This window comes from Stylophora pistillata, chromosome 4, assembly GCF_964205215.1.
Source record: "Stylophora pistillata chromosome 4, jaStyPist1.2, whole genome shotgun sequence".
NCBI lineage: Eukaryota > Metazoa > Cnidaria > Anthozoa > Scleractinia > Pocilloporidae > Stylophora > Stylophora pistillata.
In genome coordinates this window covers 40,718,452-40,735,348 of record NC_142522.1, presented here as the reverse complement: position 1 = coordinate 40,735,348, position 16,897 = coordinate 40,718,452, and the positions used below count along the sequence as shown (strand labels likewise).

Genomic DNA, 16,897 nt, shown 5'->3' with positions numbered 1-16,897 from the left:
ATTAATGAAGTGAATCCTCCTGGATTTACAGAATGCGTTTAAGTTCGATCAATATTAATGTTTATAACATAACCAAAGTAAAGCGCGCGCTCTGATTGGTCAATTTAGCGTCCCCCATTTGCCCATGGGTGTACGCTGCTGACGTGAGCAAATGCAAAGACTATTTTTCCGCGCGCGCTTGTTTTTTCTGGTCACGTAAGATTTGTTAAATAAAAGGGAACTCTTTAGCTACAATGTGTTAATGTTATGTTATAAAACAAATGGTAAACACCACAGCGTACACTATTGAGTTATGGATGCACTTGGGAGGTTTGCTAAGCACTCAAGAAGCTAGAGTCGCTCTCGGCTATCGCCTCGAGCGACTCTTACGCTTCTTTCGTGCTTAGCAACCTCCCGCGTGCATCCATAACTCAATAGTGTACGCTGTGGTGTTTACCATTTGTTAATTACGCGTTTAGGCACTTTTGGTAGCAAAAACCTTTAAGATGTAAGAATCATCCAAATAATTCTTATTTCTTTGAAAACTTTTCCTCGCTTGAGTAGCTCTAGAAGTACAATAAGTGCTACTATATGGTGGCCGAGAACTGCCATTAAAAATATTCAAATTTATAGGAATTATTTTTGTTTATTTTTTTTTAATTTCGATGTATTTCTCACTTTTCTTTTTAAAATAAAAGCAAGTGAAAGTAAAATGTAACATAGAAATAAATTGAAACCAAAGATAAATGAAATCAAATCAAAATTAAATACTACCCGGCCGAGCGCTGCCACTAGTTTTTTTTTTTTTTTTTTTTTTTTTTTCGCGGTCGGAAAAAAAAAATTTGTTCGTGGCCGAACACTGCCACATGGCCGAGGGCTGCCAAACAAACCCAGAATTCTTTGCAAGATGCCTTTCAAGATTCTAGTATGGCGGATGCCGCGTGGAAAACTTAAAAGAGAAAGTGACTGCGAAAAGAGGGAACAAGCGTGTTGCAGGAGATACAACGCATAAATTAATTAAAGGAAAGGAGCTGTACAATAATAACTGTCGAATTCAACGAAGAATAAGAGCCGTTTGCTCACGGTGGGTTTCGTAATGCATACAAAGCAACCACAAAGTACCCACAGTTCAAGGGGACTACCTGGGTAATTAAAAGATACCTTCCTGATGCTGTGAAGGGAATAAAGGACATTGGGCAAACTGTCCAACAACACACCCAAAAGGCGGTTCAGATGCATCTTCTTGCAAGGAATTTTGCTCGCCAGTTGGAACAAAAAATCATTGGAAAACATGCATTTGGAGAGGTCCTAAGGTATAGAAAGATTCACTACGGTGAAGATGATAAAGGAGAATTTGTGACTGTGGAGGAGTTTATTGATGGACAGTTTACCAAGTACTTGAACAATACTGGTGATTGTTGTGTCGAGGAAACAGATGTTATGGGTCAGAAGGCTCAATGTCTAACCCATTTTTCTTATGAAAAGTCAGACAAAAAACTCATGCTGCTAGACATACAAGGACATGGGTATGAATTATTCGACCCAGAAATTGCTTGTCATGAACTTTTTGATGGTAGTGCATTCTGGGTTTGTTTGGCAGCCCTCGGCCATGTGGCAACGTTCGGCCACGAACAAATTTTTTTTTTCCGACCGCGAAAAAAAAAAAAAAAAAAAAAAACTAGTGGCAGCGCTCGGCCGGGTAGTATTTAATTTTGATTTGATTTCATTTATCTTTGGTTTCATTTTATTTCTATTTTACATTTTACTTTCACTTGCTTTTATTTTAAAAAGAAAAGTGAGAAATAAATCGAAATTAAAAAAAAAAAATAAATAACAAAAATAATTCTTATAAATTTGAATATTTTTAATGGCAGTTCTCGGCCACCATACTACTAGGCTGTTATGTCGAATCATACTTCCGCTGATTGATTGTTGGGTGACTAGTACTCTCGAGTGCATCCGTGTTTCCAGCTGGTTTCCTGAAATAATTGGATTTCTACTAATTCTATTTCAATCAGACCAAAAATTTCAAGTTAGGTAAGCACGAAAGATTTGACAACGTATAAGAAAACTAATAAATTACGACGCCGATAAGGTCCTTCATCGTCACGGCGGTATTCATTGTGCTTTCACAAGTATACGCTGAAAAGCCCATAGTTAAATCAGAAACGTTTACATCAAGCACTCTAGCTTTTCTGTATACACATTCTGCTATCGATGACAAAGAAAATCAACAATAAACAACTGAATTAAAAAAATATATTTATCGAAAATTTGCTCGACGAGTTAATTTCTTTGTTCGCCGTCGACTAAACAAGCTCATTATTACAAATATATTCATTCCATTCCGTTAGAGCGACAACTAGTTCAACCAAATTTAGACACTTGGAAAAAATATCATATTCAAGGAAGAAGAAGCAGTTACCTCCAGCAGCAGTTCTTGTTATGTCTGTTCAACAAGTCGTATTGAATTTCCTTCACCGGAACACCAGTTGATTTCAAATTGTTCCTGTGTACTTTTACTTCCGAAACACTCGTCACTCATGAAGATATTTCACCTTGAAACTAACCTTAAATGTCACTTTCAAGCTGCTGAAGCTACAGTTATACTATTAAAAGGGAAGCGAAATGGCTTCCTAACTCTAAGAAACCCTCAGCCTCGATTTAGCGAAATAAAAAGAGAGCGCCTTGGGAAAAAAAAAAACTTGCCATGATCGCGTGACCTCGAGCAGTGGCTGTCCCAGTCTCTTTCGCAGTTTTTCTCTGGGATGTCACGCACGGATATCCTAGAAGAAGCTCATGGTTAGCGCGACGCGTGATATCTTTACAGCAGGGAAGAAGACAGTCGGTCTGCTTGAGGGTTAAAAATTTTTAGAGATGAACATATTGATTATGTCGGAGACTGTCCCTATCCTACGTAAGAGACCCCCTCCTCCCTTCCAACCATGAAAGCCTGGCGCAGCTCAGCACTGTCTTTTTTCTGTTGTTTGAATTGTCTAGGATCGTAATATTTCTCTACAAGAAAAAACATTGCTGATAAAAGTTAGCTACTTTGTTGTCTTTATTACAGCAAAATCTCCTAAAAATCAAGTTCTAGAACATTTTTGTGAAGCCCAAATAAAAATAGGAACAAAAACCCTCAATGAGATAAACGTTTAGGTAGTCAAAGAAACAAGTGCCATTTATTGACAAGATGATCCTTTGAGATCTCCTTGAGAAAAAAATGAAAGTTGATGAGTATCATGTTATCATGGTGTCATAGTTTATACTGACAAAGAGCCAGCGGGAATATATGACGGCAAAAGGCACCAATAGTCTTAATGAGGAAAAATCTCCTTGAAAATAGCCTCGCGAAACTTAAAGGGCCCTAGTTAGCCACGCCCATGTTTATGTTTACATGCGGGAATTCTGACGTTGCACGTCCAAAAATTTACCTGCAAATCTCTTACGTAATAGTTCAACTAACTCTCAATAATAATTTTCACTCGAAAGAAGGCTAGTTGCGCCGATGCAATGCGATCTGAAAACGACAATAAAAATTTCAGAATATCGATGGCATCGAAAATGGCCGATTTTACTGCTTCCGCGCGCAGTGCATTAAGGGTGACTAGGGCCCTTCAACTACGTCACTTAACAACCTATGTGCCCTCTTATAAACTAAAGAAAAGCTACGTACTTACATGCTGACTTAGTCGTGCCTTTTTAACGATTGAAGTTGATTGTTATCAATGGGAGCAAAAGCTACGCATACCTGGCCAAAGTCAGCCGTGTTAGATCCAAGATAGTAGCACAGAAAATAATAAAACAAGCAAAATAAGCTAAAAAATAACTTCCATTTTTCAAAAATACACCGACGGCTATGGATGTGACGCGATTTACAGGCCAAAAATTGAAAGAAATTAAAAACACTAAGAACATTTTAAAAACAGGGACGTCGATGGAAAAATTGAATTTGCAAACGGAATTACACAACCTGAATGAAGATATTCATTTAAACCATGTGACTATATCCTGCTAGTGTAAAACTTTCGAGACAAGAGTTCGCAATTTTTTCAGTTTAACGTGCCGGAAAATAAAGAATTCTGCTCAAACTACAGATTTATTCCTTAAATAGAGAGAGCACCTATCACTTAAAGTATGGCGAGGCATTTGACACATTTGTAAATCCTTAGTTACAAAATTTAACACAGATAGTACAGTTTGGGTTTCGGTCGAGGGTCGAGGGTAAAATGTTGAGGGTCGAGGGTAAAATGTCGAGGATCGAGGGTAAAATGTCGAGGGTCCATAAAAAAACTAAAAATCGTGAATTTTAAAAAAATCAAATGTCAGAGGAAACTCTGACATGTTGTGACTTCTCTTTTTTGTATCCTTTCACGCTTCATTTACACAGCTTCCACAAATGCACCCGCAACCGCAAATAAATAGATGCCGGCTGATCGAGGTCAAAGTTCACTTTGTGGAAAGCGTGACTAAGTAATTCGTCCAGGTTAACTTTGTGGAAAGCGTGACTAAGCAATTCGTCCATCGAAATATCGTTTTCTCTTAAGCGCCTAAATCTCATAAGTCATAAGCAAATCTCATAAGTCATAAGCAAATCTCATAAGTCATAAGCAAAAAATCTCCAACTGAGGAACAGCAAATAAAAAATGATTTCGCAACCAGAGATGCGCTAATGGAGGGGCTTTTAGCAACGTCTGACAAAAGATTGACAAAAAAAACCTACAAATTTTTGTTCTGTCAGTCTTTTTTTTTTATTTTATTTTTATCGATAGTATGTTTCAAGATTTGTTTTCTCCGAAAGCGACAAAATCAAAATTTTCTGAATAAACAATTTTCGTTTGTGAGTTTACAATACTAAGTGTATGAGCTGGAATAAAAGTTCTCAAACATGACATAACATCGAAAAAGATATCTTCCTGTCGCGCGCTAATGGAGAGGCTTTTAGCAACGTCTGACAAAAGATTGACAAGAGAAACAAATGCTTGATTTTTTGTGATTTTTATCGTTTGTGTGTTTGAGGATTTGTGTTTGTGTTTGTAGTTTACTTCTCTAGTAAGCGCTTGAGGTTGACAGCTGTTTTGCCAAACGTTTCTCTTTGGTATTATTAATGCCAGAAGGCACACTTGATTATGAAAACAAGCTGTTTTTAATACAAGCCATAGTCGAAAAGAGAAGTAAAACTGGAGAAGCTTTAAAAGAAGAGATTGAACGACATATTTTAACGATTACATTTAACTGAAACGAATCCAGTACTTGATAACAAGGCGTGTGCAGACTTAAAGAAAACAAGCTCTTGTCAATCAAAGTGGTGTAAAAACAAGAACCTTCCACGGAGTTCCAAGATCAATATGCTAAATCTCCTTACTCACTAGCATTCATTTCTTGGAAGGTTAGTTCTGAGAGTTTTAAATCAGATTGAAATCCCCGAGTTCATTACGATGTCATGAGAAAGAAGATTCTTAACACTCCGAGTATGGGGTGAAATCATGACAAATTCGACTAAAACTACAGTAACAGCAGCAGTAAAAACTTCAGTTTCGGTTATGTGCAAAACGTTTTACAGGATCAGAGGGAACAAATGTTAAAACACACCAGCGATCAAAATGACGAAAAAGTGAACTCAAACAACTAAATTTGTACGTTCTTGTCAATCTTTTGTCAGACGTTGCTAAAAGCCCCTCTAATAGCGCATCTGTGGTTGCGAAATCATTTTTTATTTGCTGTTCCTCAGTTGGAGTTTTTTCGCTTATGACTTCACGGTGGATGGAAACCCGGAAACTGCGAGATTTAGGCGCTTAAGAGAAAACCATATTTCGATGGACGAATTGCTTAGTCACGCTTTCCATAAAGTTAACCTTGACCTCGATCGGCCGGCATCTCTTTATTTGCGGTTGCGGGTGCATTTGTGGAAGCTGTGTAAATGAAGCGTGAAAGGATACAAAAACAATAAGTCACAACATGTCAGAGTTTCCTCTGACATTTGATTTTTTTTAAAGTTACGAGTTTTAGTTTTTTATGGATTCTCGACATTTTTCTCGGACCCTCGACATTTTACCCTCGACCCTCGACCAAAACCCAAACTCCAGATAGTACAAGTAAAAAGTACTCGAAAATGATATGTTCTAAGGATAATCAAGATGATGAGATGCAAGGGTAGCTGGAGACTGGAACAGTGACATTTACTCGTGCCTAGTCCACTCTGGGTGTTCTTAAAGCTGACGCTGGCTAATTTCTGAGTCTCCGTCGTATTCTGAAAAGAGTAAGTCTTACGGTAAGTGCTATAGAGGGGGGGGGGGGGGGAAAGGCATAATAGGTAAAGGTAAAGGTAAAGGTCTCTATTTCTCTAAACAACATACGTGTTTAGTTACAATTTTTTAAGGTTGAAATCAGACAGGCGCCTCTGGCAGTCGTGTTTAGTTCGTAGCGATTTCACCTACCCACCCAACCCACCCCAGGGAGGACATCCATCACACAGTAATCTCGTGCGTGGGAAATTAACGTCTCCTACCCCAGCCCTGCAGGAGACGGGACCTCCATTCATTCGTCCTTATCCGAGAAGACTAGAATATCTAACCATTTCTTGATGTTAAAGAAAGGAAGCATATTCTTCTCAATTAATTTTAAGACCCTGAGTGTTGGTCCGGCCGGTATTGAACTCTCGACCTCCCGCACAGCAGTCCGGCGCTCTCCCAATTGAGCTAACCAGGCGGCGGTCAATAATACAAAATGTGACTCAAAGTGAAAAAAAATTCCTTATCAGCATCGCTTATGATTCTACCAAACGAACTTAATGATGGCTTAGTTCGCGATATCTCTCCATTCAGCAGTATCAGTGCATTGTTTTATAAAATCTGAGGTATGGAGTTCATTTTTTCGTGGATTCGTGGATTCTGATTTTTCCATTGCTTCTTTCTCTCAGTCTTGTCAAAACGTTCGAAAAATTCCCTTACATAGGTGTAAAATTTTAACGAATAAAGGACGAAATGATCAATTAAACCACAGAAATTGGAATAAGAGTGTATCTGTTACTTTTCACAGCAAAATTAAATCAGAACAGCTGATCACCTGAAGTTGCTGCAGAGAAGAGGTTGAGTCTTTTCAAAGTGTCTGCAATGTCTTCCACCTTTTCTTTCCTTTCCACGTTAACAGTAGCGTCGTTTGCACGACAGTAATTTACAAAACTGGAAAAAAAAAAGGAATTAATGTAAGATTTTGTTCCCGTAGTAGGGAGCACAGAACCCATACAGTTAAAAATTGCAAAGGATATGAGTTACTCAGATATTCACAAAGCTGTATCTAGCCCATTCTTTTATTAAATTTTGATTTTCTGAAAGTTGTGCGAAATGCAATCTGTTCCACTCACGTTTTCCAGTTCTTGTCCAGGCACAGCATGTCCGGGTTCCCTATCACAATCAAGAGAGCCTGGGCACGAGTTACGGCCACATTGAATCTCTGAGGAAAAACAATAAATATTAATTGATAGATATTCCTTACATTTCCCGTAGGGATGTGGGATAGCGGAGTTTCTCACAAAAGATTTATGAACTACCCTTTCATCAACCTCCAAGCTCTAAGAGCATGACACATTTTTCACCCCTGGTTAAGGAATATTCCAAAATAATAAACCCTTAGGACTGGATGGCAAACGGAGAGGTATCATAATCGTAAACGTGGGTTAAACAAGCCATTTCTTATTCTCCAAAGGAGTTTTTAACCGTTATAACAATGAAGCCAGTTCATAATTTCTCCCATTTACACTTCAGCCGCTATTAGATGACGGGTAAGTCAGTACAAAAAGATGAAATAGAGATTCTACCTTGGCATTGTTCAGGAATCCGAGGTAGAAGTCCTTGTCCATCTCCAGATATTCTTTCTTGGTGCATCTTACTGTTGACAAGATGACAACTCCTCTTTCTTGCCCCTGAAACTCCTCTACGCTGCCAACCTTGATCTCGTCACCAAAGCGTCTTTTTTCGATCATTTTCTGGATCTTTTGCACCTTGCCATGGAATAATAATTTCAATTAGTAATAACTATTCAAAGTAATTCACTCAGTGATAAAGATCCGCCGGGATGCTGGACCCTTAAAGAAAGTAAATAGACCAGTATAGTACTCGTAAACGATAAGATCCACATTTTTACTGACTTGTCTTTTGTAAGGCGAGATCACCCCAATCATCTCAGGTCTCAAGTGCTTTAGTCCTCTGCTCCTCACATTGTCGTCCAACAGTTTCCTCGGGTATCGCTCAATAGTTGCTACCTCAGCCACGTTAAAGAATGAAGGGCTGCTGCCTTCTCTTTCATCCTTACCAAACACCGGATGGAAAATTATCGGGAAGTTCTTATTTGGAAGCTCTTCCCAGCCTATCATCATATTTCTTGGAGAAAATAGGTCAGTATTAACGGTATGTACGATGTATTATATTTTAGTCTGGTTAACGTAGGAAAGTGGTGAGGGAAAGGGGAAGGGGCTATCTTTAGACAACGAGACCTTTTCGTGTAGAATTTGAATGAATATTGCATTCGGGGGGGGAAGGGAGGGGTAGTGCAGGCACTCCCGAGGGCCTCATGTTAGATAACTCCTTGGGTTAATGAGCGTCCCTCCTTAAATAAAGTTTATTGATTGATTGACTCCTATAGGCGGATGAGGAGGTTGCGAGTAGTGTTGTTAAGGGAAAATCAAGCATCTTTAGTCTGACTTATGCCAGCTAAGACTAAGTTTTATCAGTTATCTTTTTGTGGGAGTCACTAAAGCGCAAGTCATGTGCAGATTAGTATGCTTTTGTGCCTCATGCCAAGGTCTCCGACGGGTATCCCCGTCCAAATAATATGAAAGTCTGTCCGTTTACAGGCTCTTTGTTAACAAAAAATGGTATTGCTGGTTTGTCTTGAGATGAAGCTAGTGTCGAAAAGTGTAGCTATTTTCTCAGTGAGTTTATGGCTTTGTAGAATCGGGTCGTCTTTCACAAGAAATGTGAATGACTTTCTCACATGAAATCTTCAGCACATTCATTCAACTCGTTTTCATAAAACAGTTGTTTAGGAATCTCGATAATGGCTCTATGTGAACGGTAGTTGTTCATAAGTTTTGTCAAAAGATTAGAGTTATAATTCCCGCTGGGACCACGAGTGTAAGCAGGACATGACGTCATCAAACGTTCCAAAAGAGAAATCTCTGTGAATAAGAGACAAGAGTTAAGAGAGTGAGTGACTCATTCAGAAGGACGCTTTTGCTCCTTTTTAGCGGGTAAGTAGCAAAACTATGGATTATCATTTTGAAAATAACTGCATCAATAACTGAATTTTAAGTGTTCCTGTCGTCTATTCATAGACATCATTACACGAACTTAAAGCCTTAAACCCTAGATGAAGAAAATAGGTGTGCAGTGACTGCTGTTTACAGATGTTGCCTGTGATATACTCACCCAGTCCATACTTCTGTGAAATCGGGGATCTGAGGATTGGTCCTAACTGCAAGCACCAGCTGACCGCCCCTGGGGTTATTGGGGTCCAGGAGGTCTGCCACAGGGATGATACACTCAGGTTCTGTTGCATGACCCGCCTCGCCTATGAAAATGTGCGTGAAATGACACTAACCTGGAAAATGCTGACACTAACCTGGAAAATGATACAAAAAAGACTTTTAGCGATCAAAATGCTCTCAATATGGTGAGGTGACACGAGTTTGTTTTCTTTGTCACTCACGTTATTGTTAGTAGATACTTCATCTAGTTACGCATTAAGACCTAGAGAATGAAATTAAAATATCTGCTGCACTTCGACCATCAGGTTAAGAACTTTATCTCAAACAAATACGCTATGTGCTTTGCACGTCACTAGTTTTGCCATATATGCTTGATAGTTGCTAATGCAGTAAATTTTTCCTTAGATATATACTTTGTGTAAATACTTTATCATTGTTTGCTTGCCAAACTTGTAATTCAATATTTATACTGCAAGAAGTCTTATTAAACCACACTTGAGGAAAAAAGGTCATTTGCTCGGTTGCATGCATAACGCCATTACTTGACCTAATTTCTGCCTTCTAGTTCTGATGTTGCCAGGTTACTTTATACACATCATATTACCACCTACCTTCCTGCAGTAATCAAAGTAGCGACAACTATACGATAGTCACTGATCAAGTCCTCTTTAGAGGGATAATACACTTCATGTGACACAGGGTCAAAATTCACAACTCGTGCGTCCTAAAAAGTGCAATTAAGGTATAGTTCAGTGCCGTGCTTCGCTAGCTATGACCTGCTATAAAACTCTCTTTAAAGTCTGGGTTCCGTACATATTCCTGGCATTTGATTACTATAAATATCTGTTTAGGTTACACTGTTTTTCTTGTTACTCAGAAGTCTGACAGACTATGGAGAAAGTGTCTCAATGGAATGTTGAAGGAAAAGAATTACTGTTCACCTTGAGCTTTGGAGGCACAAAGTCCCAGGGCCGTGACGTAGCGTACATCCGGAACAATTTGCCTCTATCTACGTGAGCCAACAGGCGCTCAGCTAATAGGCCAGCAGCACTGATTTCTGGTGCACACGCCAGAATGTAGCTTGAACCAATCAAAACGTGCACCTGTAGGCAACGAAAAGAGGATAGACAGCTAGTTGTCGGTTTCATTTTTTCAGTCCAGAAATGAAACTGCAAGAACAACTTAATAGTTCCCTTTAGTCCTTAAATGGAACAAGCCAGCTTTGACAACAGCTGAACTGTTTCTGGCCGAGCTTGCCTTTTGCTATGATCAGGATTTACGCTCCTGTGAGAAATACTTGCAAAATTTGCGAGCATTTTTGCTGACAGTACACTTTACATTGGACACAGGCAACAAAGCGCAATTCGCGCGGAAGGAGCGGATTTAATCTTTCAACTTATATCTGCCCGCTAAAGCCATTTTTATCAGTTCAGCGAGAAAAGCGAATTTCTTCCTAAGAGATTCCCCTCACCTGTTTAATGGCCTCTAACAAAGTAACAGTCTTTCCAGTTCCGGGGGGTGCAAACACGAGATATGGAGCAGGGCGTGAAACTCCCGACGCAATCTTCTGAACTGCCTCTTGTTGTTCACCGTTCAGGTGGCGATCGTAAAAGAATCTAAAATAGAAGTAGAAGTAGGTTTTCTTTCCAGCCAAGTGCTAGATTTGATTCTCGTGCGGTTCATTGATTACATAATCCTAAATAGAGTTTGAACTTTGGCATCTTTACCGAAAAAGTCCTATTTACATACTAGCTTGCGGTTTTAGTAACTATAACATTCCCTTGCGTTGAATTTACAGGGCAGCTTTAAATTGCATTTTTAGTACGAACATTCAAAAGTGTGATCACCAGTTTTTTCGGCTTGATAGGCCAATAAGTGTGCGCGAGCAGCCTCTTACAGGTGCTCTGGCACGAGCCAGCATGATTCTTGCAGCTTCACCCGGTCGTGCAGAATATCCATGAGAGCAGACCCATAGGATTTAACCTTTAAGCTTTTCTCGAGGAGATAGACATCAAAGAGATGAGTCCAAGGATCGATGAGATATTTACTGAGTGTTCACAGAACTAAAATACATTTCTAGTAATTCCCTCATGTGTGAACACCCTGAAAAGCGTAAACAAGACTTCGAGAACACAAAGCATGCTTGTCCTTTTTCACAAATCTATGCTGCTCTCAACTTACCTGACTTCTTTATTTATTTCTCCTCTTTGATCGAGACTGTCTTCTGTTGGGAAAAGAACATGGCGCATTTCTTGCCTGTTCACAGATGCAATCTGCTCACATGCGCGATGTTCCATCTGTACTGAAAGTCGATTGAATGTGAACTGAATATCGAACTTCTTCCCATTCACGTAGGGTATGCTGGAAGTAAATACGCGGGATTTAATGTGCAGCATTCCAAATAATTGAGGCACAGCTGTAAGTATCGTCCCCTCTCTGGATAAGTTCGTGTATATCACGAGGCTCGAAAAAAACTACGCAACTCACAAAATATCCCAGGGTATTATATGATAAACCATCGAATAAGGGTTACATAATCACTCCAGCCTCGCACCTTAGTGCCTGTCCACAGAGGTTAAACTTACGGCTCATCGCAAACTTTCGTCAGTCCATAATTTAACTGAGGCTCATTGTAAGGATGATCTACCCAAAAAATAGGTAGTTCTGATCCAGGTGCAGTTGCAGGGTGAACGATTCAGGTATGTAAGTCAATCAACAATAAATTACCAGGATTGCTAATGGAGCCTCACACTACGCTGACTAAGTCATGCAAGGCTCTAAGAAGATCCGTAATTTACATTTAGAACATACTTTTTCAAATCGAAGCCAAGTTTCACATCAAGCTTTTGAACTTTGTGCACTATTCCTTTGTATTGTTGGTGTAGTTTTCCTGGCTCATAGGCAAAGATTTGATCACCGCGTAACACAGATGGGCGGTTTTCTGCAAGACCTGGTACCTAAATGTCGCAAAGAAAAAACAAAAACAAATTCGAAAAATCATTTTCCTTTGATTTTTAAGATATGAGATAAAATTTTAACAGCGATAACATGATAACATGTAAGTTTTCAATTCTTCAATTTTTCAAGAGTGCGGAATATAGAAAATAAAAATTAAGTACTGCAAGTAGCCATACAAACTATCTGGAAAACTAATATTTATTTTGGGTAGTTTAGTCGCACCAGTCTTACACTTTCCTTTTGAAACCACTTAAAAAATCCAACATAGCAAACGAATTAGTGCTATGATGACTTAGCGCTAGTTACAACTCCGTTTGACATTTGTAGGCTAGGATATCGTAAAGAAAAAGCAAGCAAGGAAAAAGTCGGGAACTGCTTTCCTCAGCCATGGTATTGTTTCTACCAACGAGGAAGACATATGGTGAATCTCTTTTGCAGCCCTAGCAACAACCACTCACCTCCAAGATGAGGAAGCGTCTGTCTCCTCTTTCTTGTTTAAAAACAACTCCTTTCATATCATAGTTTCTGATGTCCTTTTGCATTTGATACTCTTCCACATGAAGAAGCAGACAGAACTTTTCTTTATAGTTGTCGAAATTCAACTTCTTTTCCAATCGATCCCTGAAAAAACAAGAAAATCACGAGAGCTGTAGTTTATGTCCTCAGGGACCTCTAGTCACGATTTTTACTTGCTCGACTTTTCTGGTCATTTATACCAGGGGAAAAGGCCATGATTTTGAATGAGTTAAACAGTTGCGGTCAGAGGGCGACATATTTTGACTTAATTGTGTATTTTGGCTACCCCAATTCAAAAGACTTAACGTTGTGGAACAATGATATAAATTAATACCTCTGAAAATATTATAAAAAAAGAGTTGTGTATGAGGTTTCCGGAATGAGTTTGCGCCGTGTACCTGATTTTACGTACAGAGTTGTCCTAACCGCCTCCCAGTAAGCTCAATGGATATAGCGCTGGACTGTTGTGTGGGAGGTCGAGGGTTCGAGCCCCGGCCGGACCAACACTCAAGGTCTTAAAATAATTGAAAAGAATATGCTACCTTTCTATAACATCAAGAAATGGTCAGATATTCTAATCTTCTCGGATAGGGACGAATAAATGGAGGTCCCGTCTCCTGCGGGGTTAGGGGCAGGAGACGTTAATTTCCCACGCACGAGGCTACTGCGTGATGGATGTCCTCCCCTGGAGTGGGATGGGTGGTTAACAGGACCCCCGTTGATACCAGTGTTTACTACACTGAAGGGGCTATCCTGTATAAATATAGATGTCTACTTTACCTCAGTCCCTCTCGGATTTGGCTGCCTTTAACGACCTGGGCTTTGACAGTGAAGGGGATTTCATAGGGGTTCAGCTTTTCCATGAGCAAGCCATTGTTCTGGAGTCTAAAAAGCGAGGTAAATTGAAATGGTTATTTGAATGGTTAATCGAAACAACAAAACCATCGAGTCGTACGGTTGTTGTTGTGAAACCAATTCTAGCTGATAACGATAAAGGCAATTACAAAAAATATATATAATCACAAAAACGCAAACAATTCTAAAGAACAGTCCATCTTTCATCACTTGGGTTTATAATGAAATCCTCACCGTGGAAGGGGTATTCCTTCAATTGTCTGGACATCCCTGGGAATTTCTGGTGCCTGTTTGGGAGGTGTGTACTCCGAGATTTTCTTTAAGTCATCGTACAAGTCGCTTACGATACGCACCGACAAAAACCTCAGGATATGAAACTCTGGCAAATCTTCGGACTGGAATGTAAGTACACCAGGAACATACGAATAACCGAACTCACGGCGACGTTTACAGCCAATCCTGAACCTCTTCTGGCAACCTACAGCACACAAAACTGTTTGTTCCTTTTTTTAGGCACTCATGAGGAAGAAGTGTGGGCTCGTTACCCACAAACTGATGAGCCGGACCCAATTTAACTCATAGTAGTTTGTTGATCATGAGCTCACGTCATAGGAAAATGTTGGAAATAAAAAAAAAACTTAAAAAAACCAAAAATGAACAATGGTTCAAACTCGTCATCTCGTCTCTTAAAAAAATGTGAAGTTGCATCGAAATCACTGACTATATCAGAGATCGGTGTCTTAATGTGTAACTCAGCAGTAAATCTCTATCGCGGACAAATGTTCCTGAAGCTTTATAGCTCACCCTCGTGATCATGTATATCAAAGCGATCTTCGCGATAATGAACACTACTTGAATAGTTGTGGAAATAAGGCCTTTCATTGATCATCACCGCTAAATTAGTGTTCATTATTGCGAAGATTGCTTTGATAATCATTCCTTCACCGGCAGTTCATATGTATGATTTTCATATCTTCACAGTCCTCTTGATTATTTTAGGAATATTTTAGGTTCCCTTTTCTACTGATATTTATCATCCTATTATGGATGTTATGAACAGTTCTAGTTTCATTGCGTGACTTTGAACAATGCGTGATTATCGAAATTTGCGTGATTATTTTTCTGTTTCTCCGTGGTTTTAAATAGTTAAGCGAATTGCGGTTTCCTATATATGACAGCTCATGAATAGTTCGCTTTTCCTTATTTGACACTTCATGAATAGCTTGTTTTAGGACTAGATTTTTTAGGTTTTGATTTCAGTTGCGATCAGCATCAGTATTGCGAACATTGAACTAAGCTTCATCGTATTAGTTCTCACAAGCCACAGAGATCCACTCTTCAGAATCTTGTAATCAAGTACAACAAAGATAAAAGAAATCTCTGATGGTCTGATACGTTTGCCGCCTTCTGTACCGATGGAAAATACGTTCACTCATTTAATGGACAATTCCCTGTTCCATTGTAAGTATATCTTTCTATTCTATACCTGTATCGCAAATCAGTAAAGGAAATTTCCCGATAGTTGCAGGAGTAAGTTAAGAATTTTACCTGGATAGAGTTGACCCTCGGACGGTCCGATATTGGAGATTTCCTTGTAATCGAAGAAGTTGACACTCCATAGTAGAGTGATGTATTTCAGTGTAATAATCATTTCACTGAGGTTCTCTATAATCAACACAATCTGCCCATATTTTCCACTCTCCACTTTCAATTCTATCACACCATGTTCATCTCCTGTGGGATCTGAAGAAACTTTTATTCCATTTTTGTCAAAGACAAGCTCTGGTCTGTCACGGGTAAAAAAAAAAAAAAAAAAGGAAAATTGATGTTTGCTCAAATTAATATGATTAAAGAACCGTTAAGTTCAATTTTTATCTCAAGTGTTTGACTACGAAAAGCAAAACATGAAAGGGTTGAAACATTCTATCCTTAAATAAATCAAAGACCTTGATGGCTATCACAATTACTGGTGGACACTGAAGTTTAGATTGTGGGTCGTGCATGACTTAGTGAAAACCTTCATGTTTCGTCTGTACAATCTTACCTTCCAACCTCCCCTCCCCACCCCTCTAACACTTACACAAACACACATGGACAAAAGTTTGGGGCTCCTTCATTTTAGACCTGTTTCGTTTGTGCGGAAAATCGAACAGGAGGATAGGGACAAATTACCCATTGTCAACGCGGAAATGGAAAATGTTTTTCTTTGAAATGTCCTTTCTTTACTCGCTCAATGTTGCAGTAAGATAAGATAAAGGAATTATGAAGAAAACAAAGGAAGAAAGAGGCTGATACGTGATGAAACAAAAAAAGTTCAAAGCGCAAGCATAATGTCCACTTAAACAATGACACAAAGGTAGAAATTAAAGTACTTTGATGTACTAGATAAAACGATTTCTCGGTACTCCCTACACCTGCCCCCTTTAGAGCATAGTCTTCGAGAACATGTCATAGAATTTAAAATCTTTGTGATATTTGAATGCCTACGACATCAATTTTAATTTCTTACTTCGCCAAAGATTTTCGAATCTCTTTTAGCATACGCTGTTGGCGATGTTTCACTCCTGCGATGTGATTTATATAGGCCACTCTGTCTCCCAGATCTCTCCTGCAAACTTTACAGTAGAACCCCTGAACGCTCATCATAGCATAGGGAATATCATTTTCATCTTCGTCTTCATTATCATCTGACTCATCAGGGTCATCAGTGAAGAGTTGAAGAGAAGCAGATTCTCCGCCTCCAAAAATGACACGATCTTGAAGTAGCTGGCAAGCGTTTAGATGGTAAGTAAGCTTGTTGAGAAGCTTTGAAAAAGGCATACCAAGTGTCTCGTACAGCTCGCGGAATTCGTCTTCATATATCTGCTTCATCTCGTTCCTAAGCATGTCTTCCTTTCGATTTTCATCCTCGAGAAACTTCACAAATGTTTGGGCAATAATTTTCTCCTGCTCATTACTTCTTCCACCTCTCTGTCTCCCGCCGCGGCGAGACATTTTGAAATGGGCCCCGCAGTGGGAATGATTGTATTCTGGAAGAGAAATGTTACAAGTTTCACGGAGCCCATTGATAAAATTTGTCATCATCCAACCTTCATGCAGTATGAA

At 39.2% G+C, this 16,897-nt stretch overlaps 3 protein-coding genes across 4 annotated transcripts in view; 1 reads left to right on the top strand and 2 right to left on the bottom strand.

The window, feature by feature from the left end:
• Positions 1–16,897, top strand: part of LOC111340561 (mitochondrial import inner membrane translocase subunit TIM14) — a 43,411-nt gene that overhangs the window by 22,884 nt on the left and 3,630 nt on the right. The gene's annotated exons all lie outside the window — the stretch shown is intronic.
• LOC111340546 (RNA helicase MOV-10-like) lies at positions 7,702–9,534 on the bottom strand. The gene is made up of 4 exons (XM_022947404.2): positions 9,405–9,534; positions 8,971–9,154; positions 8,126–8,357; positions 7,702–7,978 (listed from the first exon to the last, which is right to left on the bottom strand). Exons 1-4 carry the CDS (start codon positions 9,532–9,534, stop codon positions 7,739–7,741), a joined length of 786 nt encoding a protein of 261 aa, XP_022803139.2. The 3' UTR covers positions 7,702–7,738.
• Positions 10,052–16,897, bottom strand: part of LOC111330042 (putative RNA helicase mov-10-B.2) — a 7,174-nt gene continuing 328 nt past the window's right edge. The window contains exons 2-11 of the mRNA XM_088758997.1: positions 16,302–16,821; positions 15,341–15,579; positions 14,027–14,270; positions 13,718–13,822; positions 12,880–13,042; positions 12,275–12,420; positions 11,645–11,824; positions 10,935–11,079; positions 10,405–10,566; positions 10,052–10,187 (exon numbers count right to left, since the gene is read on the bottom strand). Of these exons, the coding sequence (XP_088615123.1) occupies positions 10,071–10,187; positions 10,405–10,566; positions 10,935–11,079; positions 11,645–11,824; positions 12,275–12,420; positions 12,880–13,042; positions 13,718–13,822; positions 14,027–14,270; positions 15,341–15,579; positions 16,302–16,786 (1,986 nt within the window). The 5' untranslated portion in view covers positions 16,787–16,821 and the 3' untranslated portion in view covers positions 10,052–10,070. The remainder of the gene's footprint in view (positions 10,188–10,404; positions 10,567–10,934; positions 11,080–11,644; positions 11,825–12,274; positions 12,421–12,879; positions 13,043–13,717; positions 13,823–14,026; positions 14,271–15,340; positions 15,580–16,301; positions 16,822–16,897) is intronic.

What these genes read in the sequence shown, in the direction of transcription:
- LOC111340546 (XM_022947404.2), bottom strand. Translation starts at nt 9,534, where the DNA reads ATGCAACAGAACCTGAGTGTATCATCCCTGTGGCAGACCTCCTGGACC. An exon ending in TTCACAGAAGTATGGACTGG is followed by an intron (nt 9,155 to 9,404) that starts GTGAGTATATCA and finishes TCTTATTCACAG; the next exon opens with AGATTTCTCTTTTGGAACGT. An exon ending in GAATGTGCTGAAGATTTCAT is followed by an intron (nt 8,358 to 8,970) that starts GTGAGAAAGTCA and finishes ATTTTCTCCAAG; the next exon opens with AAATATGATGATAGGCTGGG.